Source organism: Neomonachus schauinslandi, chromosome 3 (assembly GCF_002201575.2).
Source record: "Neomonachus schauinslandi chromosome 3, ASM220157v2, whole genome shotgun sequence".
Lineage (NCBI taxonomy): Eukaryota > Metazoa > Chordata > Mammalia > Carnivora > Phocidae > Neomonachus > Neomonachus schauinslandi.
This window is the reverse complement of record NC_058405.1, coordinates 99,419,358-99,446,924: the sequence shown is the minus strand read 5'-3', so window position 1 is coordinate 99,446,924 and position 27,567 is coordinate 99,419,358. Positions and strand designations below refer to the sequence as shown.

At 54.1% G+C, this 27,567-nt stretch overlaps 2 protein-coding genes across 2 annotated transcripts in view; one reads left to right on the top strand and one right to left on the bottom strand.

Annotated features, from left to right (window-relative positions):
* TMEM163 (transmembrane protein 163) overlaps positions 1 to 7,186 on the top strand; it is a 222,520-nt gene extending 215,334 nt beyond the window's left edge. The window contains exons 7-8 of the mRNA XM_021695880.1: positions 5,619 to 5,760; positions 7,011 to 7,186. Coding sequence (XP_021551555.1) covers positions 5,619 to 5,760; positions 7,011 to 7,071 — 203 coding nt within the window. The 3' untranslated portion in view covers positions 7,072 to 7,186. The remainder of the gene's footprint in view (positions 1 to 5,618; positions 5,761 to 7,010) is intronic.
* Positions 7,187 to 14,396: 7,210 nt separating this feature from the next.
* The window catches only part of MGAT5 (alpha-1,6-mannosylglycoprotein 6-beta-N-acetylglucosaminyltransferase), a 328,495-nt gene continuing 315,324 nt past the window's right edge, over positions 14,397 to 27,567 (bottom strand). The window contains exons 17-18 of the mRNA XM_021695798.1: positions 20,717 to 20,874; positions 14,397 to 14,904 (exon numbers count right to left, since the gene is read on the bottom strand). Of these exons, the coding sequence (XP_021551473.1) occupies positions 14,706 to 14,904; positions 20,717 to 20,874 (357 nt within the window). The 3' untranslated portion in view covers positions 14,397 to 14,705. The remainder of the gene's footprint in view (positions 14,905 to 20,716; positions 20,875 to 27,567) is intronic.

The following is a 27,567-nucleotide window of genomic DNA, read 5'->3' as shown; positions in this document are numbered from 1 at the left end:
GGAGCACCAATTACAGCCTCCTGCTAAGTGTGTTGGCCGGGCTCCCAGTTTTACTCCTGCTTTGATGAGCAGATGTAGGGAACCGTGTGTAGCTATCTCCTCTCGCTCCTTCCCTCCTTTGGGAGGTGGGGGCGGGATGGGCTCCAGGAGCCATGCCTATCTTTAACGTCGGGGGTCTTCAGAGGGGCTGGCTCTGGAGGGCGTCCCTTGTGGCTGCTGCCCTGGGAATGCCCCTCTCATGGTCTGGCCCCGGGGCTGGGGGCAAGACTCTCTGCAAGAGGGAAGCAAGTTCAGCAAACTGCTTCCCCTGCAGGGAGGGAGGGCAGGCTTTATCCGTCACCTGGGGCGCTTCCCGTTCACGCTTCCCACGCGGGAGCTGTGCGTGAACTGGGTCAGGCTGACTCCACCAGCCTTTGTCGCTGGGCTGTGTCCTTACAGCCGGGAAGCAGACCTTCAGAGAAAGGGGGACACCAGGTGTGGGCAAATTCCAGACACTCCCACTCTGTGCCGTGCAGTGTGGTAAATCTTGTCTAACTTGGTTTGGTTGCTTTGAATATTCGGTCAACATGCGATTTTTGCTGTCAGCACTAGGCCGAAGCTGGCTGTGTTATTTAAGGCAGAATGATTTTGCACAAGTGAAGAGTGCCAATCAGACAGAGGGGGATTGTGGAGAGGTCCTGGGGGAAGTTTCGAACCAGGAGCCAGCAGCTGGGCTCCAGAGCGGCCTGCAGCGACAGATGGAAATCTGACGGGGGGGGGGGGGCGGGCCTGGGCTCACTGTCCTCATTCCCCCAAGTTCTGAAACCCCAAGAGGCTGGGATGGTTTTCCAGCACGTGAAGAACTTCAATCAGAACTTTCTGCATAAAATGAATGTGCTTAATTATACAGATCCTTCCCTAGTCCTTAAGGCCAGACGGGGAGAGCCTTTAATCAGGAGAGCCTCTGACAGGATACTGCGTTCCTAAACCGACAATAGCATTTACTCTTTACAACAGCTCTGGTTTTAACCAAGGGGACAGGAACAAGCTGTGAGGCTGCGGGGGGTGGTGGGGGGGTAGCGCCCAGAAGTGTGTGACCCACAGGGCTTTGTGTGCCGTGGAGGTGAAGATGGGAGGTCTGGGGCGCAGGGCTGTGAGCTCGGGGTTGCTGTGGGACGACTGGCTGGGAAGGCTGTCCATTCTGAAGGGTGTGGCATGGCAGATATAGAATCGTCCCCTAGCCCCTGGGTGCTTGTCCTGCGTTCCTGCGCGGGCTTACGAGAGGCGATGAGGTGAAGCTAGCTGTGTCAGGCTCTGTCGCCAGCGAAGGTGAGTGGGGCCAGCTAGTGGGAGCTCCTCCCGGGAACTAGCTGCGCGCAGGGGGTGGGCCCTGCGGAGCAGGGTGACTTGCTGGAGCTGAGCGGACATTTAGTGGCGGGCGGGGGGACTCTCACCTGCTCTCTGCAGCCTCTCCCAGCTCCACCGGCTTCTCCTCCTCTGCGGGGCTCCAGGCCACACACATACCCCGCACCCCCCCCCCCCCCCCCCCGCCATGCCCCTGATAAAGGAGGAGCGGGGAGCAAATGATTCCAGGCTGCCCTCGGGCAGTGGCCAGCTCCCCCTTGTCTTCCCCTTGGTTCTAAAATTCCCCCGACACTGAGAATGCCCAAGATGTAAACTCGAGCCCAGGTAGCCTGGGACAGAGTAATGGACTCGGCCAGTGCTTTTGGTGACCTTCTGAGAAAAGCTGTGTGCTGCAGAGCCTTTGTTTTTTGTTTTGTTTCCTTTTTAAGAGGACTGTCCTGATTCCATGTATAAAAAAGGCAGGAAGACTCAAGGGACTGCCAGAGGCAAGAGGGTAAATGCCAGCTTCTCAAAATGGGAGAGGGGAAAGAGGATCCTGATGGATCAGAAGACAGGAGGGAGATATGGCCTCCGCTTCTCAGGACCTGCTGTTCCCCTCCTGGGGGAGGTGTGGAGGCAGAACCGAGGATGGGATTGCAGAGGACGAAACCATGGGTCGTCAGGGAGAAAGGGCCAGTGTGTTCCGCATGTCGGGGCCGGGGACAGACTTAGCCGGTGCAGAGCTTTCCATGGCGGTGACAGAAGGCTGCAGGTGGGCCATGATGCTTTTAAAACACAGGCTTTAGAAGAGTCTGCTCCAGGGCGCCTGGGTGGCTCAGATGGTTAAGCGTCTGCCTTTGGCTCAGGTCATGATCCCAGGGTCCTGGGATCGAGTCCCACATCGGGCTCCCTGCTCCTTGGGAGCCTGCTTCTCCCTCTGCCTCTCTCTCTCTCTGTCTCTCATGAATAAATAAATAAAAAAAAATCTTTAAAAAAAAAAAAAAAAAAAAGAAGAGTCTGCTCCAGAGCTGCATGGAGAGTGGTGATTGAAAGGATGCTGAGCCCATTTCTTCCTTGTCCAGAGCTAAGTGAGCATGGAGAAGCCAAAGAAAGCCACCACACAGGGGCCACTTGGGCAAGGGGACGCCGGGAGGCAACACGGGGTGGGAAACCTGCCTGTCCCTCGCCTCCCACCTTTAGAGGTGGAAGACTTGGAGATTTGGACCTGGGACTTGGAGCTGGTGAGACACATCTCCGGTGAAGCCAAGGTCACCACTCAGCCTCTCCTCTCTTCTCCTGCTGCCTCTGGGGCACCTAGGGCAAGCTCTTAGGATGGCCCAGCTAGACATGGGAGTGCGGGGAGAGGCCACAGCTAGAAGAGGCCTCACTAGCTCCCAGCTCCCGGCAAGTCCTGGCCTCCCTCTCCCCGAGGTTCCCTGGGCTGGTCGGTGGAGGATGTGGCCCCCAGATGGAAGGAAATGGAGATGTCTGCCTTTCCCAGTCCCCACCACTGTTACCCAGGTGAAATTGGGCTGGAAGCCTTCTCCAGGTGTGAACCTTGAACAGCCCTGAGAAGGGAGTGGGGAGGTTGACTTTCCAGGGAGCCTTGGGCTCCAGCCTGTAGTTGAGGAGTGAATGGCTCTAAACCTCCTCCCTCAGAGGCAGTCTCTCCAGGGCCCCGGCCACAGACCCTGCCTGGGCTGGGAGGCCCCCGGAGCCCGGCAGGGGTGGCTTCCTCTCTCTCGGGTCAGCTCAGCCCAGCCGCTGCTCAGTAGGAGCCCTCTTAGCACAGTCGAAGCCGTGTTCCAGGCCCTCCTTCCCTCCATCTATTAATTCATTAATTAATGTGGTCATCCACTGAGCCCCTGAGAAGTGCCAGCCCGTTCTGGGGCTTGGAATACAGGGAGAGACACAAAAGCCCTGTCCTTAAGCTTATGTCTCCAGCGGGGAAGAAAGAGATGTTTGTAAAAAGAAAAAGAATAAAAATACCACGTTAGGAAGTGAAGAGCTCTGGGGAAGAAACAACAGCAAGAATGAGAAGGTAGGGTGTGCATGGGTTGCAGGGCTCTGAGGGTTCAGCCTGGGAAGGAGGCAGCGTGGGAGACCCCGGGAGGAGCGGTGTGGGCTGACGGGGGCGGGGGGTGAGTCCCGAGGCCGCGGGGGAGACCAGGGGTGGCGGCGGCAGGTGGGGTGTGCTGGGAGCGCAGTGGATGGGAAGGTCAGTGCGTGATGCGGGAGAGGCAGGAGGGGCTGCTCGCGGCAGCTCAGGTCAGCCTTGAAGAGTTGGGATGTGACCCAAAATTGAGCAGCTTTTCTCTTGGAGGCCTTCAGCTGCTGTCTGCGGGGGAGGGAGATGTGGGCAGGGGGGAAGCAGAGAAAGTGCTGAGAGGCTGTTGCAGGAGTACAGTCAAGGGGCAGATGCCCTGGGGTTGGGTGGTGAGAGGCAGATGGAGTTTGGGAGGCAACAGCTGATAAGATCACTTGACAGATGGGTTAGCTTGGGATTGGTGACATTTTGGGTATGAGAGATGTCAAGGACGGGCTCTTCGATTTTTCGCCTCGGCAGCTAGGTGGATGGCGGCAGCATTTACATAGAAGGTCGTGAGAGAGTGAGGTGTTTGGGGGCAGAAATTGAGATTTTTGCTTTGAACATGTTCAGTTCGAGATGCTTTTGAGTGGGTCTGCAGCTCAGCAGAGAGGTCGGGCCGAAGAGCAAGTTGAGAGACCCTGGGGTGGGGAGGGCAGGCACTCACCCGGGGGAGGGCGGAGGCAGGGGTGGTGGAGGCGAGTTCCCGCCACTGTGCAGGGGGACCCCCAGGGGAGAGGAGGACCCAGCAGCGAAGACAGGGACGGGATGGCTAGAGTGGAACGAGGACAGCCAGCCATGCGAAGAGCGCAGGTTACGAACCTGGGCAGGTGGCAGCTTGGTCCCTGATGACCTCAGGGCGGTAGCGCTGCAGTGGGAGGGGTGAGGAGAGCGGGAGGTGCACGGGGAGACAGCTCTTGCGGGAGATGTGTGAAGGGCAGCAGAGCCGGGGTTGTGGTGGGGGTGCCAGGAGGTCCAGGGAGGAGACTGAGGGTCGGGGGGGTGGGGAGGTGCGGTTTCTCCTAGGGGGATGTCTCAGGAGCGGGAACCGAATTCCAGGAACAGAGGTGAAGGAGTTGGCTACAGGCAGGAACAGCACTGCAGAAGGGGGGGCAGGGGTAGCAGGCAGGGTGGGTGGTGGTTTGGTGTGGGGAAGATGAGGTCGTGTTGTCTGCACCTACGTGCTCTAAGCAGGTCCAGGTCATGGTATCAGCTGAGAGCTGGTGTGGGGAGAGGACAGACCTGAGGGAAGAGAGGAAGCTCCCAGACAGAGGCCATTGGTCCTTGCTGGCCCAGGTCCAGCTGCTTCCTGTTATTGGGGAGCAGCGTATCAGAGTCCAACCCTGGGTCCCGAGAAAGGGGTCGGACCAGGCTTCACTCGACGCCACCCTCCCCTGCTCTTCATCTAGAACCGCTCTCCTCAGCGTCCAGCCCCCTACGTATGAACATAAGGTGGCTCGGTCCCAGGCCTCGTGCTCGAAGCCGGCACCAACACCTTGGAGGGGAGCAGGTGTAGCTGCCCCAGAACCGCAGCGGGGCCTGTTGCGGGGGAGGTGTGTGGACCCCGAGCGTCTCCCCGGGCCGCTGTCATGTTGGGGGCAGGCGAGGACTCTTGCAGCTCATACCTGGTGGGCCCCCAGCAGCCATCCTGAGCTGTTCTTTCCCATGTGGCCTTTGAAAACTCAATGAAGTGGGGACCCACTGAGGTGCCCTGTGTGAAGAGAGAGGCTGATCAGTACCTCTTGGTGCCAGTCCTGTTTCGATTGCCTTTTCTGCCACCCTGTCGCAAAGTCTAGACTTAGCATTTCCTTTCCTGGAGAGTGAAAATCCTCAGCTGATGGGAGACTCTGGAGGCCAAGAATGGGGGGTGCAGGGAGAGTCCCCAGCCCCGCCCTCAATCTGTGTCACCTTCGGTCATGGCGTTTCACGTCACTCTGCTTGACCTAGCGCTCTCACTGGCCAAGTGGGATCATAATCGGACTTCATAGGGTTGAGAAGATCCCGGCTCGGTCCTTGGCCCTGCCGCCATTTAAGTCGTCCTCGGCGACTTGAATGTCTCCCATGTGTAGACGCCGTCCCGGACCCTGCAGACTCAGCAGGGATGGGAGCCCAGGATGTGGAGACACGCCTGGCATGTGGGGAGTCTCACAGGTGGTTAAGATTAAGTTCTCCTGGCCCTGCCCTCAGCCTCTCCTTGCTCTCTCTCCAGGGTTTAACTCCCTCGTGGGCGGCGTGATGGGCTTCTCCATTCTTCTGAGTGCGGAGGTGTTCAAACATAACGCGGCGGTCTGGTACCTGGATGGCAGCATAGGTGTGCTGATCGGCCTCACCATATTTGCCTACGGGGTCAAGTAAGTTCTCCTTTTGTATTCGCTTCCCCAGGGGCCACGAGTGCTCCATTTGCCACTCCTGACCGTCACACTTTGCCCCTGTGACCCCTCTGAGCCCGGGTGAGGTCAGGGGACTAGAAACGCCCCCAGCAGGGGCCCAGTGTTTTTGAGGTGGGCAGTCTTTTACTCACTCTGTGGTCTTCCTTTTGTGCGTGAAGCTTTGTGCCCCTTCCTTTCTCTCTACCAAGGATCATAATGACACACTGGGGAGGTACGTTTGTGTGGTGTCCTCACAGGTCAAGCTCCTCCTGCCCAGCAGCACCACTCCGCCAGACCCCACTTAGGGAATTTTCTCCAAAAGGGACGAGTCACTGCAGAAGGGCCCCACTTGAGGCTAAACCCAGCCTGAGTCCTCTCACTGAAGCAGCGCTGTGCAGTCACCGACTGCTCCAGCGTCCAGCCTGGGGTCGGCCTTCGAGAGGGCCCTTTCGGAAAGGCACTGAGGTTTTAATTGTTAAAGCACTCCCTGCCTCCCGAGAGGATAGCTATAGTAAGAAAGATGCATGATCGGGGTGGCCAGGATGAGGGCAAAGGGGAACCCTCCTACGTTGCTGGTAGGAATGTACAATGGGACGGCTGCTGTGGAGACCCGAGAGTAGCTCCTCACCGTGTTCAACGTTGGAGTTCCCACTTGACCCAGTAGGTGTCACTCCGGAGAAATGAACACACACATCCACGTAATGACTCATGCACGAGTGATCACAGCAACATTACTGATGGTAGGCAAAAGGCAGACACAACCCAAATGTCTGTTAAATTGGTGAATGGAGCAATGTAGCAGAGCCGTAGAGTATTCCGCAGCCTTAAGAAGAATGAAGTATTGCCTCAGGCCACATGGATGAACCTCGAAAACACGGTACCAAATGAAAGCAGCGAGTCAGAAAAGGCCACATGTTAGGTGATTCCATGTAGAGGAAATATCCAGAAGAGGCCAAAGCAGAGGCTAAAAGTACATCAGCAGGTTGCAGGGGAGGATGGGGAATGACTGCAGGTGGCCATGGGGTTTCTTTTTGGGGTGACAGAATGTTCTGGAATTAGGTGGCGGTTGTGGTTTGTACAACCTACAAATATACTAAAACGCACTAAATTGTTTACTTTAAAAGGTTGAATTTTATGGTCTATAAATGGTAGTTTTTAGAAAGCCTTGTGCTTACTTCCCAAAGCGCTCAAGCCCCAGGGCTGTGGGGGTGACTTGTGTTTCCTTCCTGCAGACTCCTCATCGACATGGTGCCCAGGGTGAGGCAGACTCGCCACTACGAGATGTTTGAGTGACAGTGGCCAGTGGGGCCCGAGCCGGCTGCTGTGCATCCGCACGAACACCGTCAGGACCACGAGGTTTCCACACAGGCAGATGGTGCCAGTATTTCACTGAACATCCAATTTCTTTTTTGGCAAGTTTGTGTTCATGGGAACAAGGTCTGCCCGGCAGGTCAGTCTGCACTCCTCCCCCCATCAACTGTGTTAGGACAACGCGCACAGGAGTGGGGACAGGTTTCCCCACCTCCAGCGAGAACTGACCTTTTCTGTTTTCTGCAGTAAAAAAGGTTCTTGTGGGTAAGATAGTAGCTCTCCTTGGCAGAAAGTTCCTCTGTGGTGCTCTAAGCCTGAAATGGATAGCAACTGACCCGATCCCCCTCCTCTGGACCCCCGGTGGCCCCCGCCACCTCCCATTCCAGAGTCTCTTATCTCCTGGCAGATTTTAAGGGAAGACCGTACGTTTTGTCCCTCGCCCCTTGACATGCCCAGAACCATCAGTACAGATCACTTCCTAATTTCTATCAAGGTATTTCATTAGTTTCATACTGTTTTACTAATCCTGACTCTAAACAGATTTGTCCAAAAGGAGACCATTCTATTTTTAAAGTACTTAGTGACTGACACATGTATGAGCTTTGCATGGTTGAACTGAGCACATGACCATTTCTTGTACATTCAGAAGCTGAACCTACATGTAAAAACAGAATCCATTTTTGAGAGATGTGAAACGAGTTTATTTGTAATAAATAATTATATAATCTATCCATATGTGCATAGATCTCTATGCTGTGTGAAGTGGTAATGGTACGTCCCAGTCTGCTAGAGATGGCTTGCCCCTTTGTAAGGAACGTGATGTTCCCTGTTTCTGTAATGTTAGGTATAGGTTCTGTGCCTCTGGACCTGCTGCTCGTCCAGGCGATGGTGTCCGACCAATAAAGACCTTCACCTGTTTTGTATGGTATGGGGAGGTTATCTTGCGCGTTCTCACTGTCCTGGGCAGGTTTTCTGTTGTGTATGAAGGATGCCGTGGATGGGGTCCCTTGGGCCTGGGGAGGTGGTGAGGGGAGACCCTGAAGGACTGCAGGCCCTGCGAGGGAGGGGGGCTGCACATTCATTTGGTGGTGCTTGGGACTGCAGGATGGTGCTCCCCGGGCCTCGCCCCTGCCTTCCATGCCCCCGCTCCTAGGGGGCTGTCTCTGGCTCGCTCAGTGGAGGTGGTTCATCACTGACCTTGATTCAGTCTGACACGTCCCGTGTGGCTTCCTCAGACAGCATTCTGAGGAGTGTTGCATGGGAATGTTTGTTAATAGGTCACATGAAAAAAGGGTCGACTGTATGAGCCGGTCTGGGAAATGCAAGATTCAATACATTTCATTTGTGTCTAGCACACGTGGAAACTTCGGGAGGGGAAGCTATGATGTAATCCCACCCCCCCCCACCCGGCCGCCAAACGTAAGCACTCCAGTTTTTTCTGGCACTTTGTGGGACGTGTGTTCCACAGATGCATGATGGGAACTGCATGGCATCTGCGTTCCAGGCAGTAGCCAGGACTTCTGCTGGCTTCCGAGAGGCTGGCCATCGCTCTCCAGCATTCTCAGACAAGCCCTTGGGGTGGACATGGACGTGCCCTTCCTTCTTTCCAGGGCATCTCCCTGCAACCCACCCCCTGCAAAAAAAAAAAAAAAAAAAGCCTACCAGTCCTCTGTGCAATTCCGTTCCCATGTAGGTGAATGCAGGACAGGGGGAGTGCTCTGGAATGAGTATCGGTGGATGCCACATAAGGGAAAGACCACTCGAGAGTAAAACCTTTCCCTTCCCGCTCCTGACACGTACCTTCTCATCGGCGTTTTTCTGCAGGGGGTCTGCGAATGGTGACCTGTCATCAGTGGGTGCCGGCACTGGGGGATGCCGCTGAGTTTGTTCCATAGGTGACCCTGCACCCAGCCCAGACCCCCAAAAACCACTGCCACCTGTCACACAACAAAAGTTTATTGAAAAATAAAGTTCTCCCTAGTTTTCTCTACAACATTGGAAAACAAAGCAGTGTTCTCTATGCAGGTACAGTACGTTTGGACAGCGACACCTTATTTGCAGAATCCTGCACTACGTGACCCCGGAAGTGAACAGTAGAAAACGGTTGTACCAGGAGCTGTCTGAAGACACACACGCGCACAGCCGTTAGCGTAAGGACATCAAGGCTGTGACAGCAACTATAGTAGGAAGGATGGCGCCTGCTCCTTTGGCGTCCCGGGAACACTCGGGCATGACAGCCAGCAAAATGCTTCCCAGGTCTGCTCCTTCTTGGCTTTGGCGGAGGTGGCAGGCCACGCTATGGTCCCGTCCGTCCTGCTGTTCCAGCAAGGCTTTCGAGGCCTACGGCACTGCCCACCTGCCTGAGCACCTGCCCCGTCCCCCGACACGCCCCCCCCCCACAGGAGCACACAGCTGCCCTCTGCCATGCCTCACCAGCTGCCGGGGGGGGTCCCCAAGGCGCCACAGAATCTGGGGTTAGAGGGAACGATGCTTTGAAGAAGGCAAATTCCAATCTTACACCCACAAACATATAAGACTGCTAATTGATTCCACTAAAGAATCCAAAGGAACTTAGAAAGACCCCGGACTCCAGCAAATGCCTCCATATTCCCAACGGCAGTCTATCCATATTAGTGCCAAGACAGAAGATAAAACTCTAAAACAGGGAAGAAAGAGGCTAAAACCCCAATAAAACAAAAAGCAAACCGATATTTAGGTGATCTGGGAAAACATCACTGAGTAGCCTCTTGGGAGTGGTTCTGAAGAAACTCTGTATCCCCCCCAACCTCCGTGCCCACCATAGCTCCACCTGAGCGGTCAGATAGTCTTGGGGTCCCCAGGGTAGCCAAGCCAGCCTGGGGGAGGGGGGGTCTTTTCGGGGAATGGGGCCAAAACAAACGTGACCGCTAACCAGCCCAGGGCCTGATCCCTGTGGGTTGGAGTGTGGAGGGGCCGCCCCGGCCAGCAGGGAACAGCAAAGGGACTTTTTGGGGGAATGACAAAGTTCAACTGGCCATTCCTTTCTCCTTAAACAAAACACAAAGTCTTTATTATTTCATTTCAGAGGAATATAGTTAACTTTGATTTAAGGGGTACAGTCTGTCAGAGAACTTATTTTAATTCTAGCTCAAAAAGCTCTACAAAGAAGAACCCTAGCATGGTCCAGAAGACATCAGTGGGGTGAGGTCCAGCATGTGGGTCACCCTTTTCATCTCCAGTTTACACGTTCTTACAGCCTAGTTCCATCTGGGGCTGAAGTCAGGGATATTTGCAAATCAGTCAGTGCATTCAGGGATACAGTAACATTTCGGCCAGCAAGATGGGCATGGCACTTGGACATCCTAAACCAGAAATTCCTACAACATTCCATCAACTTGGAGGAATATTTTCATGGAGGTATTACTTAGCTCTTTCTCAAATTTTATGAAATGCTAATAACAATATTTAACATTTACGAGGGCTTACTATGTGCCAGACACGGCTAAACACTGAATCCTCACAAAAACCTTAAGTGCTAAGAAAAGCTAGGGTAATTTTTTTCTGCATCTGAGACTATACAACTAATTTGGCCTTTTGCTAGAAAAACATAAGTTTCCAGTTTTTGCTGAAACCAACAGGAATGAAAGAACTCACCCTCAGCTTTAGGAAATCCCCACCTCACTAAAGAAGTCTGAATCTACTTCTGTCCATCCAGCTCTTCCCACGGAGATGCTCTGCAGCCCTACAGGGATGGATGGGATTAGAACGAAGCCAATGTGGAAATTAAAATACTTTAAAATAAATAAAGTAATCCAGGCTTGGGATGGTAACGCAACCGAGCCTGTCGTTAACAAAATATATATATTTTCTTAAATCAAGGATTTTGGGGGCATGAGAAAGGGTGGTACTTGTCCCAATTATATACACAGTCTAGGTAAACCACCTTGGAGAAAGGAGATGGCCTGCTTTGGTCTCAAAAGCACCAACCCACCTGTACACAGCATACAGTTTTATCACCTTTACTAAAATAAACCCCATGTTCCCTAGGGAAACAACAGGGGTGCATAGTCTTTCCCCTTTACGGTAGTCAGATCAAGTGTTTTGAGGACTGGTCCTGTGCCCCAGGCCACACCTCACCGGGTGCCTGAGTTGCGGGGGGCACAGGCCTGTTGGCACGTTGGCGACCAGCAGTCCTCAGATCCGAAGACATGGAGCCGCCTGGGAGGAAGCCAGCCCTTCTCCTGGGGGTTCTCATGGCCTCATGGGGGCGCACAAGCACATATGCTGTGGCCTAGGGGGCTGAGCATCCTCGGTGACACAAGGGTGTGTCCTACCTCCAAGCTGGAGGATTTGTGATCTTCCTTAAATGGTACCCAGATTCTAAAAACCAACCCCAAAGAAAAGTGAAAAGGCACATCAGAGAAACAATAAATATCAAAGAAACACTCTTAGTATTTCAAAACACGGAGCAAACACACACAAAAAGCAAACTAAAGCAGTGACAAAAACTCAATCCAGGCAAAAATGCAAGTGTCTCCATTTGTACACGTGCAAATCAGATTACAGACGTGAAGTAAAGGAGGTTTTTACTGGCATTAAAAGAAGTGTGCTTCCCCTTTCGGGAGTCTTCACTCCTGAAAGTGTTTATGGTTCAAAGGAAAGCTTTCTCTCTTTTAATAAATTAGGTTTATTTCCCTCATGTTTAGGAATTTAGGATCACGGCAGGGGCGGGAGGAGGGCCAAATTTTACTAAGGAAAAGAAAATGGACAAAAACAGACAGGCAAGGTATGCTTATGACACAAGACGACACAGATCCTGACTTAGGATCTCTGTCCCTGTGTAAATCAGCAATTAAAAATTAGCTTAGGATTCTGCTCAGATTGGCAGTAGCAAAACCACCAAAGGCTCCCAGCTACACTCTGAGAGGCACAGCCCTCTCCCAGGGCAGCCAGCAACTGTGCCCCTTCCACACGGGGCAGATGGAGGCCCCCTCCCCAATTTCCTCTTGGGGGGGGGCGCTGATCAGATGTGGGCTACGGTGGTGGTGGCCTGGGGGCCGCTATACATTCGGGTGTCACTGCCTCTGCTCATAATGCCCTGGACACCTGGAGTGCGGGTTTGCCCCAGAAGCAGCAGCTATACCCGTGGAACTCCGGGTCCTTCTGGCCACTACCGGACTGCAGGGGGCAACACCGGGATCTTCAAGGGCGGGCAAGTGCTCTGCAGAACTGCTAGACCTGAGTCCAGATGGAGAGGAGAGGAACAGCGAGGCGGAGAGGCCCTGAGCTCAGCAAACAGGACAGCCACAAACCATCCCTGCGGCTCCTGGAACACCAGGCCGGCGCAGCATCTTTCTCGGAACCGTGCTTTCCAGCTTCCTTGCTTTCTGAGTCCCTGGGCTTACTGAAACAGCTCTGCAAAATGGGTTAATTGGGCCAAGCTAGAGAAATCCAGTCTCAGCCCGCAGGCTCCCCCTGCTGGCCCAATGCCTGCATGACATCCTCTCCTCTGGAAGCTCCCACAAGAGCCCAGGAGAGGGCGGCCCTGGCCCAGGAATTGCAGCCCTGGGAGCTCAAGGGAATTCCCACAACCTAGGGGAGGAACCCAGAGGCCCATTCATAGGGAAAAGCAGTTCCTAACAGCACGGAAGGCAGTTTCTCCTGCAGCAGGAATTGCCCTTGCGATACCTGGAGGAACATTCATATAGACACACACACACACACCCCTCATTGCCAAGATCCCATTGGACTTCTATGCTGGGCCCAGGCAGAGGGTGCTCTCAGCTAGTTCCTGAGGGGCCCCTGCACCCACGCTCAGGGCCCAGGTCTCCCTATCAGAACTCTCCTTGTCACATGTGCTCAGGGACCACCTGAAGGGTGGGGGAGACCCTAGCTGCTCCTCCTCACTCCCTTCACTCTCTGGGATTAGAGGTGAAATTGAGCGCCACTGGGAATCTAAGAAAAAAAAAGGCTGGCTGTGCATTTGATCCTACTGACGCACAGGGAAGAATGGAGAGGCGGGCACCATCTAACTTCCCATACCTAAAGGCTCCACCGGCCCTGTGGTCTGCACGAGGAAGATTCTGATTTAGTTCCCTTCCTGAAGGCCCACCCAGCCATGAGCCCTGCCGAACTGTTCTGCTGGGCCGAGGCTGGGCTGGCTGTCCCCGAGGGCAGCCAGGGCGCCGGGAAGCACAGAGGCCAAGGCACTCAAAGCCACCAGTGAGGGCTGGGTGGGTCACGCCACAGCTCGACTGGCATGTTCTGCAGGAAGAAGAGAGCTCACTGTCACCAGCCTGGAGCTGCCAGGGGCTTCACAGCACACACACACACTTCTAGCCAGGGCACTGAAGCAGGGCCGGGTGGCAGTGGGGAGCTCCCACCACAGCAGAGACTGGGAACTCCAGGGTTAGCGGGGGCATCCAGTGAGTCTGACTGGGCCAACCTGCCAACTCGGAATACCCCCTCAGAATATTCGAGCCTTGAGTAAGAGCCAGCATCAGACTCCAACTCAGTGCAAGACACACACCTACACACCCACAGGTGATCGGCCAGGACCACACACCACGTTCATCCTGGCCCGCCCCTGCTCCCCCCTGGCAACATCAGGGCCACTGAGAGCCTCATTCGTGGGACTTTGGTGCCATCAGACATGAGAAGGAATAGAACACAAGCCCACCTGCCTACAGCACAGCTCTGGTTCTTAGGGGCCAGCTTCGCGCCTGTCCACACCCCAGCTCGGATAACCCTTTTCAGGAGTAAACAAGCATGACCCATGTTTCTACTTTCCTCCTTCCAGTGGCACTGGAGGGAGGGTGGATTTACCACAAACTAGCAAATGTCAATTCCCCAATCCTGCATTTCTTTCTTAAAGCCATCCTCATGAGAAATTAGGGCCAAGGTGTGTGCGTGCATGCATGTGATGGGAGGTGGGGGGGGCGGGGAGGGTAGAGGAAAGGAGCTCTCACTGCAAAGCGGCCCCATCTTTGGTCCCTGGCTGGGCTCTCAGGACAACACCACAGGCATGTCCCCCCATGCCCAGGAGGTGCCTGTCCTCTAGCTGCCATCTGTCAAGCACACACAAGATGTTCTTGTGTTCTGCCACCATCCACTTTGAGGAGCTGGGTCCCTGCGGCTGCCCTCAAGCGAGCCACCGGCCCCACAGTGCACCCTGTCTCCCTCCCGCTTCCTTCCGGAAGGAGACAGGAGTAATAATACAGTGAAGGTGGACAGTAAACAGTGGGAAATCAGAGAAGCAAGACATGTGATCAATCCCTCTGGGGCTTCCCCTGTTCCCCCTCCCTCCCAAATAAATAAGTTAATGGGTTTAGGAATGTTCCCGTAGAAAGTTCTTTCTGACAAGCTCCATTCCTCCTCTGGTTCTGTTTTAAATGAATCTTGAGACTCTCTTTCTACCTTGGAGCAGCTGCAGTGACACAGTCTCCTCAAGAAATTGAAACGAAGTTGTGCCAGGGAGAAGCCAGAAGGAGCAATACCAAATCGAAACCTTCCAGCATCAAGTTCAGGCTCTGGCGAGAGTCCCTGACTGACGTGGCGTCAGCCCCCTGGCCCTGTCCCAATGGGGTTGGAGCCACTGTTAGTCCCACAGAGTGAGTGTGGGGCCGGGCCAGGGGCTGCTATAGACAGTCTTTACAGAGAGCGACCTGGCCCTTGATGAAGTCCCGGCAGGGGCAGATCCTCTGGTGCCGGGGGTGGGCGCCCGCACAGCTGAACAGCAGGAGGTCACCTTGAAACACACAGTGCCTGTTCTTGGGGTCGAAGGAGGGCACCAGGATGTCCTTGGCCAGCTCTGAGCTTTGGCAGGTCACCTCGTACCTGAAGGGGAAGAGAAAGGCATGAGACTTAGAGAGGCAGGGACAGTCCTTGTCACTGGCTCCCTGGGGCCCCCCTCCTGAGGTGTGGGGTGCACGTTTGGTTCACCTGTCGTAAAAAGGAAATGGAAGCCTCCCTCCGACCTAGCAATTCCCCACCACCAGGAATCCGGGCTCGAGAAAGGTGTGTGTGTGTGGGAATGTGTGTTCGAGGCTGCCCACCGAAGCACTGTCTGTAAGGGAGAAAAAAATGGCAATAATCTGAATACTCACCAAGTGGGGAAGGGCTGAAGAGTTTGTAGCACATCTGTGCTTTCGGAGGTCTCTGCAGCCCTTGAGAGAGAATGAGGCAGAAATGCAAGAACCAGCGCGGAGAGCTGTCCTTGAGGAAGGCAAGTAGCAGAAGGAGATGCAGAGCGGAATTGACCTGCGCGCATGTGCGCCTCAGGACGAGAGGGCTACACCCCACAGTCTTAATGGTTACTTCAGAGGAGCGAGAACGGGGGCAAAGGCGTGTGTCATTTAAGTATTTTGAAAAATTCTGTTTAATATTTTTATTGGTGGTTTAAAAGGATTCATGTGACATGGCCTTAGTCTCCGGCTGGAAAGCCATCAGATGGTCTCCTGTGGGGGGTGGGGGGGTGTCCCGGGCCATCACTTCCCTGGACTGCTGCAGTCACCTCGGTCCGTGGCCATAGTAGGCTCCCTCCTGCCCCCTGCCTGAGAGGCAACCGCCTGAGGCTTCGGGACTTGCAGGGCAGGACTGCAAACCGGGGCTCTGGCTCCTCCACCGTCTTCGCCCCACAGCTGAGACCCAAACCCTTGTGGCTTTGCCTCCTCAGGCTGGGGCCACTGCCTGCGGGGCCAGGGGGAGCCAGCAGTGCCGGCCTGTATCTCCTCTATCTCGGAGAAGAGCCGCATCCTTTCTCCTCTGGCCTGGGGGGCATTGGGCCCAGCCACCCCGTGGCCCCGAGAGCAAGGAGGCCTCAGCAGCTGTCTAGCACAGAGTCCTAACGTGCCAGCCGGGGACCGGTTCAGAGCAGAGGGTGTGAGGGGGGCCAGGCGGCCCTGAGCTGGGGTCCTGACTTCATCTCCATGAGCCTCTCTCTGCTTCAGCTTCCTCTTCTATAGAGTGGGGACAAATAAGCCTTAACTCACGGGGGAGCTGCGGAAATCAGTGCTCACAGAGCACTTGGCCGAGTGTAGCTCTGGGTAAGTATTCGATAAACGGTAACTATCACCATTGCCACAGCCGTTGTCATCGTCACTGCGGTCAGCCTGGCCTGGCGTCCTGTGTGCACGGGACGGGCTCTGCCGCCTCCCTCCCCTGCCCCGTGCTGTGGATGCACACACATGCCAACCAGCTCCACTTTGCTTTGTGCACAGAAATCTGCATTCTTGCTGACAGGGTGGGGACCCCGAGGGGAACTCAAAGTCTCCTGCTGCCTCTGGGACGCTTCCAAACGCTGGGGCGGCGGGGGGAAGCATCCTCCTCCCCGGTTCTCCTGGCCCCTCTTGTCTTCCTCCAGCCAACGAGCCGCCTGGCCCGCACCTGCCCTTGCCAACAGAACTGGACAATTCCCGGCACATCTGCTGGGGCTTCTCTGAGCCTGCCTGCCTGGCTCCTGGTGCTCGGGGGGTGGGGGGAGGCAGCACCCCCTTGTAGGCTGCTCCTGCAGTCACCAGAGAGTTCTGCGACCTTTCTAAATGCCCTAACACCTCTGGTCGAGGTGTGCCGGCTGGGAGACGTAGCACCCAGACCGTGAAGGTCACGGACCATGAAAACGAGGGCAGGAAGTGCAGATTTATGGATTTCCTTAAAAAAAGAGTGAGTCAGAGATTTGGGGCTACCAGGTCCTCTGCAGGATACCCCCACGGGCCTACCCCCAGAAAGGGTCCTCCAGAACTCAGCTGTGCATTACAGGTTTCCATACAGAACAGAGCTTTAGAATACAGAGTTACCCTTAGGTTATTTCTTTGCTTAGGTGACTCAGAGCAGCTCCTATGTCTTAACTCAAGCCAGCTCCCTCGTACTGCTAACCAGGGGTGTGGAGAGCTCTCCAACTCTCAGACCCCATGGCAGGGGTCTAACTGACAGGAGCCATGAAGAAACCCTCCTGCTTCTGCCCCTGGTCACCCAGCTCAGACCCCAGGCCTGTGCTCCTGGGAGTGCGCACATGTGTGCACGTGTCTGTGAACACATCTCAACAGAGACCGCCACGGAAGAAGCGTGCCCAGGGATGATGTCCGGAGACCTGCCACGAAGAGCTCAGGTAGCAGGTAGTCCCCAGCACGACACGTGATCTGTCATGGGGCAGCTCCCTGAAGGTGCAGCTGACAGGGGGCTATGGGCACATACGGCTCCAGACACTTGTGGAGGCCATCCGAGGGAGCACTCCCTTTGAGGAGTGCGCAGGTCCCTGTCCTCAGCCCTGGGCAGTCAGACAGAGCACTCCCCCACCCTCGGGCCGAAGCCAGAGAGGGGAGGTGACGTTCGCCAACTGCTGGAATGCATCTGGAAGCCAGCCTCCTCACTCCCCACTGCTGGATCCCTGGCTTTTTCAGAGCCTATATGTTGTTGCTTGTGCTTCCCTGTTCTGTGATATCTGTCTGTCTGTCTCACACAGACACAGACACACTCACTCCGCCGCACATACTCTCTCACTCCCGCTCAGAGACCCCTAGCACATGGCTGCTTCCTTTCTGTAGGGCCCCGTGGTGCTGACCTCTCCCCAGCCGGCCTCTTACAGGATGGGAGGGGGCTTCTGAGGCCCACTGGCCCTTGGTTTACATTATAGCTCTTGACCAAGAATAAAAAGCCGAAGCCCCACCTTCCCATGGGGCTGCCTAGGTCTTGAGAGGATAGAACAACTCATCCTTCCCGACAGACAGACCCAGGATGAAGGGATGCAAGCAGGACCCCACCTACTGGTCTTAACTCCTCGCCTCTTCCCTGCCCCTGAGCTCCTCCCCTCCCCCTCAGCTCCTGCCCTGCTTATTCCAACCCTGACTCCACCAAGTCCCCCAAACTCACTCGTGACTTCTCTGACTCAGGTGCCAGAGTGCTCGCGGTCTAGACTTCATGGTTTAGAACTGCCCATCTTCAAAGAGAAACGCCAGACTCAATCATTTAACATTTTAGAAGCTGTAACTTGAAAAAGTAGCAGAATTACAAATAAGGTGTCACATGAACACATGTTCCTACTTATGGAGCCAAGGTCCTCCCTAAGGGCCACCCCAGCTTGGACTCTGGCTTTTCCCGGGGCCTCTGCCTCTGGAACCCCGCCCCCTGGTCTGTGGCAGCACACCTGAATCATGCATGTTCTGTGCATGAGAGTTTGTGGGCACCTCTCTGGCACTTACACCATGCCCTGCATGAACGGGAACTCCACAACCAACTGCCTGATTGCCCCTGATTCGAGATGACAGCATAGGACACTCCAAAGGGCCTGATCTATGTGATATAAATTCCTACTACACAGCAGGGATAGACTGTTAGTTCTTCAAGGTTCTTCAATGGTTCTTCAAGGTCATGGGCACCCAAAGACCAAAAGGAGCTTAAGCTGAGAACCAGGCTCCCAGGTGGAGAAGAAGTAGTAGCATGGGCCTGTAGGAGCCACTCACTTCACTAACTGGCCATGAATATGGATAAGCCAGGACTGCCTCATACTGAGGAGGCACTCAATAGACCACCAGCTAGCCGGGGCTTTACCACATTATCGGTATTTACAAATGCAGGAACAAGGTATTCAATAGGGCTCTTACATTCAGGGAATTAATTTCAGACAGCTTTATTACAGAATTAGCATTCATTGCTGCCTCCTTGGGAGAAAACCCACATAGCTACCGTGGGCTTTGGGAGAGGGTTGTGAAGCAATCCCAGGGCACAGGGTCTGGGCCACGGGACAGCCCCACAAGGTCTTCTGCCCTCATGGGCTCTGGAAGGTATGAGGAGGTGGACAGGGAGGCTGGGGGAGGGGACTGGCTTTTCTGGTCTCAGCCTGGCAGCCTCAAGCCTGCTCCACGGCCCAAGGCTCTCTGGATGAAGGGGTCGTTCTTCTCTGTCTTGGGCACCAGCTGCACATTATCTCATCATCACACGGGCTGCCCCCATCTTACAGGGGAGAAAATGGATGCAACAGAGGACACTAACCCACTGGCTCCCCTTTCTGTCCCTCCACTGGACCTACACCTTTGCTCCAGAGACAGGCCGGCTGTGTGGGGGCCCTGTGCTGTCTGAATCAGGCCCTGATCATCGGATCTGGGCAGGAGCCTTGACTCGTGCCTGGCTGGGAAGGAGGGCCAGGCTGTAGAGGAGTCCCAGTTGGCTTCCGTTCCCGGGACGCAGCTTCTCATGTGTCCTCCTCCAGAGGTGGAGACGGGGACTGCACGGAGACAGCTCTGTGTGCACTGTCCCTAGTCTACCCCCAGCGAATCCAGATTTCCAGATAAACAGAGAGAGAGAGATATTCAGGGTTCTCAAAAAGCTACCTTGCTACAGAAGTTGTCTGCCAAAGGAGCCAGTAGGAAGCCCCTCCCGGGACCCCAGAATTCAGGATATGTGCTATGGAGACAGAAGCTTCTAGTACCATCTTTCCTTACATATCAGACCACCACCCCTTCTCACGAAGTTTCACTGGTGATGGAGGAGGGCACCACACTGACTCTCTTCTGGGCTTTGTTTTTTTTTTTTTTTTTTTTTTTAAAGATTTTTATTTATTTATTCATGAGAGACAGAGGCAGAGGGAGAAGCAGGCTCCCAAGGAGCAGAGAGCCCGATGCGGGACTCGATCCCAGGACCCTGGGATCATGACCTGAGCCGAAGGCAGACGCTTAACCATCTGAGTCACCCAGGCGCCCCTGGGCTTTGTTTTGATAGTGGAATCAAGGTGGCCTCTGAGCTTGGTCTTCACATAAAAAGAATGGGAAAAACCAGCATCCTCTACACCCCTACTCAGGGAAGCTTTCCCGCAGGCGAGATGCGAGAGGCCACGCTCTGTAAGAAGGGTTTTATAGCATGCTTGAGAAGAAGAAGATACAGGACGAGGCCCGCTCCGCGCTCTGGGCACGGACGACCAGAGGCCAACCGCGTAACGGGGCACAAAGTCGGAACGGGAGAGAGGCAAGCCATGAGCAGCGAGCGCACTGCGTTTCTTAAATCTCCTCGTCAGGACTGGACAATAGCACTGCTCTGCTGAATATCTAGGGTTGGGACAGCACGTCTCTTAACCAGAGCTATTCAGGGGGTGGGGCTCAGTAATTAAGTCAGAGGAGGCCCAGGGTGGGTATAATAAAAACGGGGAGCACAGACTTAGCACTGACAGGGGGCATGAGTCAGAGGCCAGAAGAAACCTCATGTAGAAATTTGGGGTCTGCCAATGCCCAGAGAAACACACGGGAGCACTACAAGTCATGCAGGCATGAGGGGAAGCCCTCAAGCCATCCAGAAGACCTGGCTTCTGCCAGGGGAGCCCAGGGGTGGGGCCCCCCAGGCTTGTGCTTCTATGGCCATCTCCACTCCCACAGTTCTTGGGTATGACATGAACAAACCAAACCCTTCCCACCATCTCCGATCCCAAACACGGCCTTATTTCTGCAGATACAACACCCCCATTCGAATTCTAAATCTATCAGCATGCCAGGGTGATCTCATCTACCTAACAACCAAACTGCTGGTCTAACTTTCTGGGGGAGTGGGGCAGTGCGGGGGAGGGACCATGCCGCAACCTGCTCCCCAGGCCTCGTCCCTCTCAGCCCAGCTCTGACCCAGAGGTGTGCTGGAGGCTGGTCCGGCCCTCCCGACCCCCAGCACTTACTTGAGCATGTCTTTGTCCTTGTTGAGGTGTTGGAAAAAAGAAGGCTCACAGATGAGCTGGTTCTCCTGGCACACCTGCTTGCAAGACTGGCCAGGCTCAGCAAGCTTCACCTGCAGGGCGCTGAGGGGCGGCCACATCACCTGCCCGTGGCAGAAGTCCTACAATGACAAGGAAGCCATCAGTCAAGGGAGCAGGGACTCAGGCGGGGATCCCTGGTCTGCCCAGTGGCCCAGACAAGGTGAGGCAGCCCACGGTGAGAGCGGGGAAGGCCAGGAGGTGGGAGGTGGACAGGCTTGGTGGGAACTGGGCTCCTCTGGAACGTGTCCTTCGGCCAGGTCTTCGCCTCTCTCTGCCCAGCGGCTACCTCGTCCACAACAGGGGGACAAGAGTATCGTCCACACAGGGCTTGAGGATGACAGTAACATGTGTATAGCACCATGCCTGCCAGGAACGGTGGCTGTTCGTTACCGGGACCTTCAGTCTCGCTATCTGAAGCCTCCACCCCCGAAGGTCCATCTCTGGGCCCACCTTCCCCAGCCGTTCTATTCTTCGCTCTAATTCCGAAGGCTTTTTCAGCACCTACCTAATGTGGCAGTTACCTAGCAGGACACTGTTTGGTGAGTGCTAGTTCTGACTTCATAAAGTGGAGGAGTCCATGGGCACCGCAGATGGAGCCTGCCGTGGGGCGGGGGCCTTGGTGGGGGCTCAGGGCTTGGGAGTTGAAAACAGTTGTAACTGCACGAATTCAACAGCTAAGCTACGGAAAGAGCCTGGGACGTGTGATAGGAAGTGAAGTAACCTGGCAGAGAGAGGCGCCGACAGCCCAGCAGCTGCGGGGGGGCCAGTCACTTGGAAGCTAGCGTGTCCAAGGAAGACCCAGGGTGGGCAGAGGGGCATGATGCGCGTGGGCCAGGAAGCCACCTGTGTGGCTCAGCCAACGGGCAGCCCGGGTGATGAGCACACAGACCCAGTGGGGCTGGAGAAGGGGCCGATGAGGAGGAGGGAGCTCTCCGACCTGCAACCCCAGGCTTTCACTCCGGCTGTACCCTGAGCAGGTCCCGGCAGTGGGAACTCATGCACCAGAGGCCCCCGGATCTTGCTCGGCTTACACACTGGATCTGGAATCCTAGACAGCTTCTGGAGTCGCTGGGCTGCCCCAGCTGCAAAAGGTGCTGTCTGTGCAGGGGACCTGGAGAGCCAGGCCTGCTTCACTGGTGCTTCACCCTCAGGGGTGTTCAAAGCTGTTCAGGATCCAGGGCTCTGATTTCTACCGGTAGGAATTCGCCCTACAGACATATGTGGACACACAGGGTCGAAAGAAACCTACACAGGACATCACAGCAGCATTGTTAGAGGAGATGCAAGAGGTCTGAAATAATCTGAAATATTTCACTAACTGTTTAAACACAAACAATACTCCAAAATGTAACAGATTTCCATATGCTGACATGGAAACCTCTTCAGGACATCCTGAGGGCAGAAAGCAGCAGAGTGAAGGATGCTGTAGAGTGCGTTTCCATTTATGTCAAGCACAGGGGGAGAAGCTGGAAAGGTGCTTATAAACGTGCATATGCTCCTACGAGAATCTATCTGGTTGGCATGGGGGCCACTGAGAAGGGAACAAAGGAACATGGTCTGGAATGGTAAAGAAATTCACTTTCCAATCAATGTCCTTCTGAAATAGTCTCTTTTTTCCCATGTTTCCTTTCCTTGCTCTGTGCAGATGAGGAGTGGATTTGTAATCTCAGGGTTCTGGGCTCCCAGAACGGACACCCGCAGAGGAAATGTTTCATTCCCCCCATCCCCGGCTGGTCACGTGGAGCACTGCAAGTGGGCCTAGAGTTGAAGGTGGCACCTGCCACTGCCCGGGCCCTTAGCAATGAAGTGGGTGCAGCCCCGGAAAGCAGGCCAGAGCTGCATCCAGGAGGGCGCTTTTGTATTGCGTGCATTTTTGTTTTTTTTAAATTTGTGCTTGTATTACTTTTAGTGAGCAAAAGAAAACAGAAAAGAGCAAAGGGAATGCTCCCACGCTCTGCAGGCAGCCAGCTGTCCATCCTGCCTCATTAGGAAAACGAAGATACTGATGACTTCCTAAGGTTTCTGATTCGCCCTCTCTCCTTCCTGAAGGAGGTGATGCTGTTACGTGCTGAGAAAGGCAGACTGGTGGGTAGTGAGTACTCAGTGCTGGGTTCCATTCTAGTCTCCTCCAATCAATGATGGGGACCCAGCAAGTAAGGCAAACCTGCTCTGCTCCTCCACATGACACGACTCTATTGTGAGGGGACTAGACTCCTTGAGAGCCTGAGTTTGGTGGCTAACAAACAGAAAACCCTTCACTGCATGTTTGAGACACCCTGAACGTGGATTCACAGAAGCTGAAAACAGAAGATTCTGCAGAGCCTAGCAATGCAGAGATGACAGAAATACACTGGATTATTCAGACACATGAGGACCCAGCCTAACCTTCTGAAAGTGATGCATGGCAGGAGGTCGAGCAGAGTGGCTCCACAGCCCTGGACGCCCCCACAGACCACGAACGGGGCGGGAAGACCCTATCTGGCTCCTCAGATTCATGACGATCTTTTTTTTTTTTTTAAAGATTTTATTTATTTATTTGAGAGCGAGCGAGTGAGCGAAGAGCACAAGCAGGGCAAAGGGCAGAGGGAGAAGCAGGCTCCCCACTGAGCAGGGAGCCCGATGCGGGACTCAATCCCAGAACTGTGGGATCATGACCGGAGCTGAAGGCAGCCGCTTAACCGACTGAGCCACCCAGGTGCCCGATTCATGGCGATCTTGAGCACCAGTGTGTGCTTGCTAAGCCAGGGCGGCACCGTAACCCTGGGCTGGGTGCTGTTACTAAGGGTGACGGCATGACCCACAGCACCCCGAACAGGGTCACGGTGTTCACTGGTTGCTGTCGCTCTCTTACCTGACAGCATATGGAAGCTTACTGGCTGCCTTTTGGTGCTCTGTCCATCCCATGAGGATGGCTGTCACCAAACAGGAAGAAGGAAAACACATCATGATCAATGGAGTTATTGATTAGAGCTGAGCGGGTGCACAGATACTGGGAAAAGATTAACTGTTGCTTTTCGGTTTGTTTCTCTGGCTGACTAATGCAAGCAACTTGGCTTCTACTTCTTTAGAAGCAATCTGAGAACATCTGTAGCCTTTGAGTATTATCATAAGGAGATTTTAAATGCAACGCCAAAGCCTATGTGTGAGCGTACAGAACGGGCAGACATCCAGGAAATCAAATCAGATTACACTGTACATCACTAAAGACCACGTGAGGATTTTTCTCCTTATTTCCAGGACTCAGCGCGGCCCACCCCTGGATGAGTCTGGGGACCCGGAAACCCACGACAGCCAATTCTGGCTTTTACAGCTTGTAAGAAAACACAGAATGTCTCTTCTCAGACGACACCTACAGGCAGTTAGAGCTGAGGGTACAGCTGTGCAGTCTGGCGGACCCTTAAGAAACGGCTTCTCATTCATTCTTAGCCTGTGTGGAGAAAGGTTCTGCTGTGTTAGACCAGGGAAAGTGCTTCAAGTTGGAAGGCCCGGATTTGAGCTGACGGAACCGACCGAAGGCCGGTCAGCATCAGGTGCTCCATGGATGCTCGGCTCCTTGCTCTCGCCCGTCCACGGAGGGGTTGCCTCTGCCCTGCATGAGGGTTGAGGCACTGCGGTGTCGGCACCGGCAGAGGCCAGGCAGCCCTGGATAAATGGAGCCCAGCACCTCACGTGCAGAAGGGCGCTGTGGGGTCTGCACGGAGGGACGTGCCTTCTGCAGGCGGAGCTGCCCCGCTGGCTTCTTAGTCAACCACTACAGCCGAGCTCTTTGAGGTTCCCTTCAGCAGTCAGGCTTATGAGCTCACTTTCACATGAGCTTTTGGGCCCCAAGCACCCTGGCTCATGGATCACCGCGGGCTGGTCTGGCATCCTCTCAGGAGTCTGTTTTGGGAGCCAGCAGGGTAAGAAATAGTGCAAATAGCAGGAAGACCTTTTTAAGGCTTGGTGAACCATCTGGAGAGCCTGAAGGTGTCCTGGTAAGCATGACGCCAGGTGGGGCGGAAGGGAGTGTGGGGCTGAGGGATGCGATTCTGGCCTCCAGGCAGGGGACGCCCACAGATGGCCTTCAAGCTCTCTGCTTTTGCATCTACAAAGGTCCTTCAGTCCTTATAGAATTCCGGTGAGATAAAACGAGGTGACTCCTAAGGAGGCACCTAGACATGGTAAAGATAATATTCCAAGGTAGACCCTTATTTGCTCCCAGGTCCAGAGGGAACATGCCAAATTGCCTGGATGAGGTATGGACAACTGACCCATGAAAGCCATCTCTTTGTCCAGCTACCCACAGGGCACCATTGAACCAGCAGCCCCAGTCATAAGCCTCTTCTCACGTCTGGGTGCCGGCCTGACTAGGCGTTCACGGGAGGACAGAGGCGAGAGAGAGTATGTCAATGCTCACCTGCCTCGTCTCCCCCTCTCACCCATCCGCTCATTCATTCACTCAACAAAATACTTGAGGAGAAGCAGAAAAGCCTAAGGGTTCAGAACTGCTCCCCCACCCCCAACCCCTTTGCAGTTTCGCTTTCTGCAGTTTCAGCTCCCTGTGTCAACGGTGGTCTCAAAGTACATGATCCTCCTCCTGACAAATCGTCAGAGGGCCGGCAGCGGCCGAACGCTACGTCACAGCACTTCCATCATTCCCCTACTGCACCTCCTCACGCGGGCGTTCTATCTGTCAGCATCACAAGAGGGGTGAGCATGGGACAATAAGATACCGGGAGAGAGAGCACAGTCTCATAACCTGGATTACAGTACATTGTTGTAACCGTTCTATTTTATTATTAGTTGTTGTTAAGTTCTTATTGTACCTAATTTATAAATTAAACTTTATCACAGGTATGTATGGACAGGAGAAAACATAGTATATACATTTGGTACCACCCGAGGTTTCAGGCATCCCCCACAGACCAGGGGGACTACTATGATGCTTAAGTGTTCAAAAGGTACCTGAGATAAATAACACCATCTATAGGTTGGCTCTTACTATTACTACATGCAAGGGACTTTTCCAGGCCCTTGGGTACTGGTGAAAAAAAAGGAACCACCAAACTTCTGCCTTCACAGACCTTATATTCAATGAGAAAGACAGAAAAAAAAGTATATATATATATAGTATGTTCAAAGGTGGTAAGTGCTCTAGACGAGAATAAGGTGAGGAAAAAGGGTTGAGACTGCTGGGGGAGAAGGTGTCCAGATAAAGCACCACTGAGAAGGGGCATTTGAGAATAGACCCAGATACTTGCAACTATCTGGGAAGAACATTCCAGGCAGAGGCAAACTAGGATCAGAGGCTGTGACAAGGGAGTGTCTAGCAGGCTTCCAGAGCAGCAGAGTGTTCCACGTAGTAGGAGCTGAGAGTGTGCAGGGTGGGGGCCAGAAGCAGCAAAGGTGGGGTCCCGGAGGTCCCACGGAGTCACTGCACACAGCTCTGGCTGTTAAATGTTGAGGCCAACATTTAAAGAATTACGGAACAGCAGAAAACAGATGTCCAAACAGGATGTAAAGGCCACTTAGTTAGAGTAGGTAAATGATTAACTCTGTGGGGATCGGCAGTGTGGCAGTGGAAGCAGTCAGAGAAGGCTTCCAGGAAATAGGGACTTCTGGGCTGGGTTTTGTAGGCTGAATAGGAGCTAGTGGCTTCCCACAAATAAGAGTGCTTTGCAGATAGTTGGTGCACAATATAGAGCTGTTGAACTGAATTGAATGGTTTTGGCATCCTGGGGCTTTGACAGTAGAAGCAGAAAGGGACAATATTCTACCTCAGAAAGGCTTTTTACAGCCAGGATGAGATGTAATAATCTCCAATCTGGTTAACGAGGCCACTTAGAACACAGAACATCTGCATTCCTCTCCAACAATTATTTCACCCAGTCACCAATTCCCCTAAATTTCACTATTCTGAAATTTTCCTGCACTGACTCTAATAAGAAACATTTATCATCAACAACTTTAGGAGAAAAAGCAGCGTTTGCACAAGTGAAGACAATTTACTGGGGAACAGAAGGGAGCTACCTTTGTCACGAAGGCCAAGTCACAGCATGGAGAGAATGTGGCTCCCAGAAACAGCCAAAGAGCAGAGAAGATGATGGGGTGCTGCCCCCCCCCGCCCCTCCCCATGGGGTGGCGGCGCTGGCCTGCCCCTCTCTCCTGGTTGTCTGTGAAAGGATCTCCTCCACAAACCCTCCAGCCCCCCAGTCCCGGGCAAACCATTAATAGAGTTACTACGCCCATGACATAGCGGGCGCAAGTGGATTTCAGCAGAAACTCTGTGCAGCCAAGAAGACAGGTGCAGATACAGGTCTGGGGGCAGATCTAGAGGAAGTAAGGCCAGGAATTTGGGGGGAAAAAGACAAAAGAGAAAAAAAGGAAGGGACAGGTTGTAGGCCTTGAAATTGGGGTTTGGGCCAAATTCTGCCAGCTATTTGAGAGGTAAGAGACACGTTTGTTATTTATGTTATAGCTGGGAGATCCAGGGCCTGGCACAAAAAAGGTGTGCAATAAATATTGACTGACTGGATTAAAGACATTTCAGTTGCCCATTGGTATCTCCCATTCTCGGCCTGTGCTGTCCTCAAAGGAGTGAACTTTGTCCCCAGGTGGCCGCTGGGCTGATGGGAGGCAGTGGGTGTGGATTTGTGTCTCCAGAGGCACAACTGAGGAGGTGGCTGTGACGCTGAGCTGTCGCCACCCATCTCCATGGATGATCTCTACACATGCCAACAAGTGATGATGTGACCCATCTCCATGGATGATCTCTACACATGCCAACATGTGAC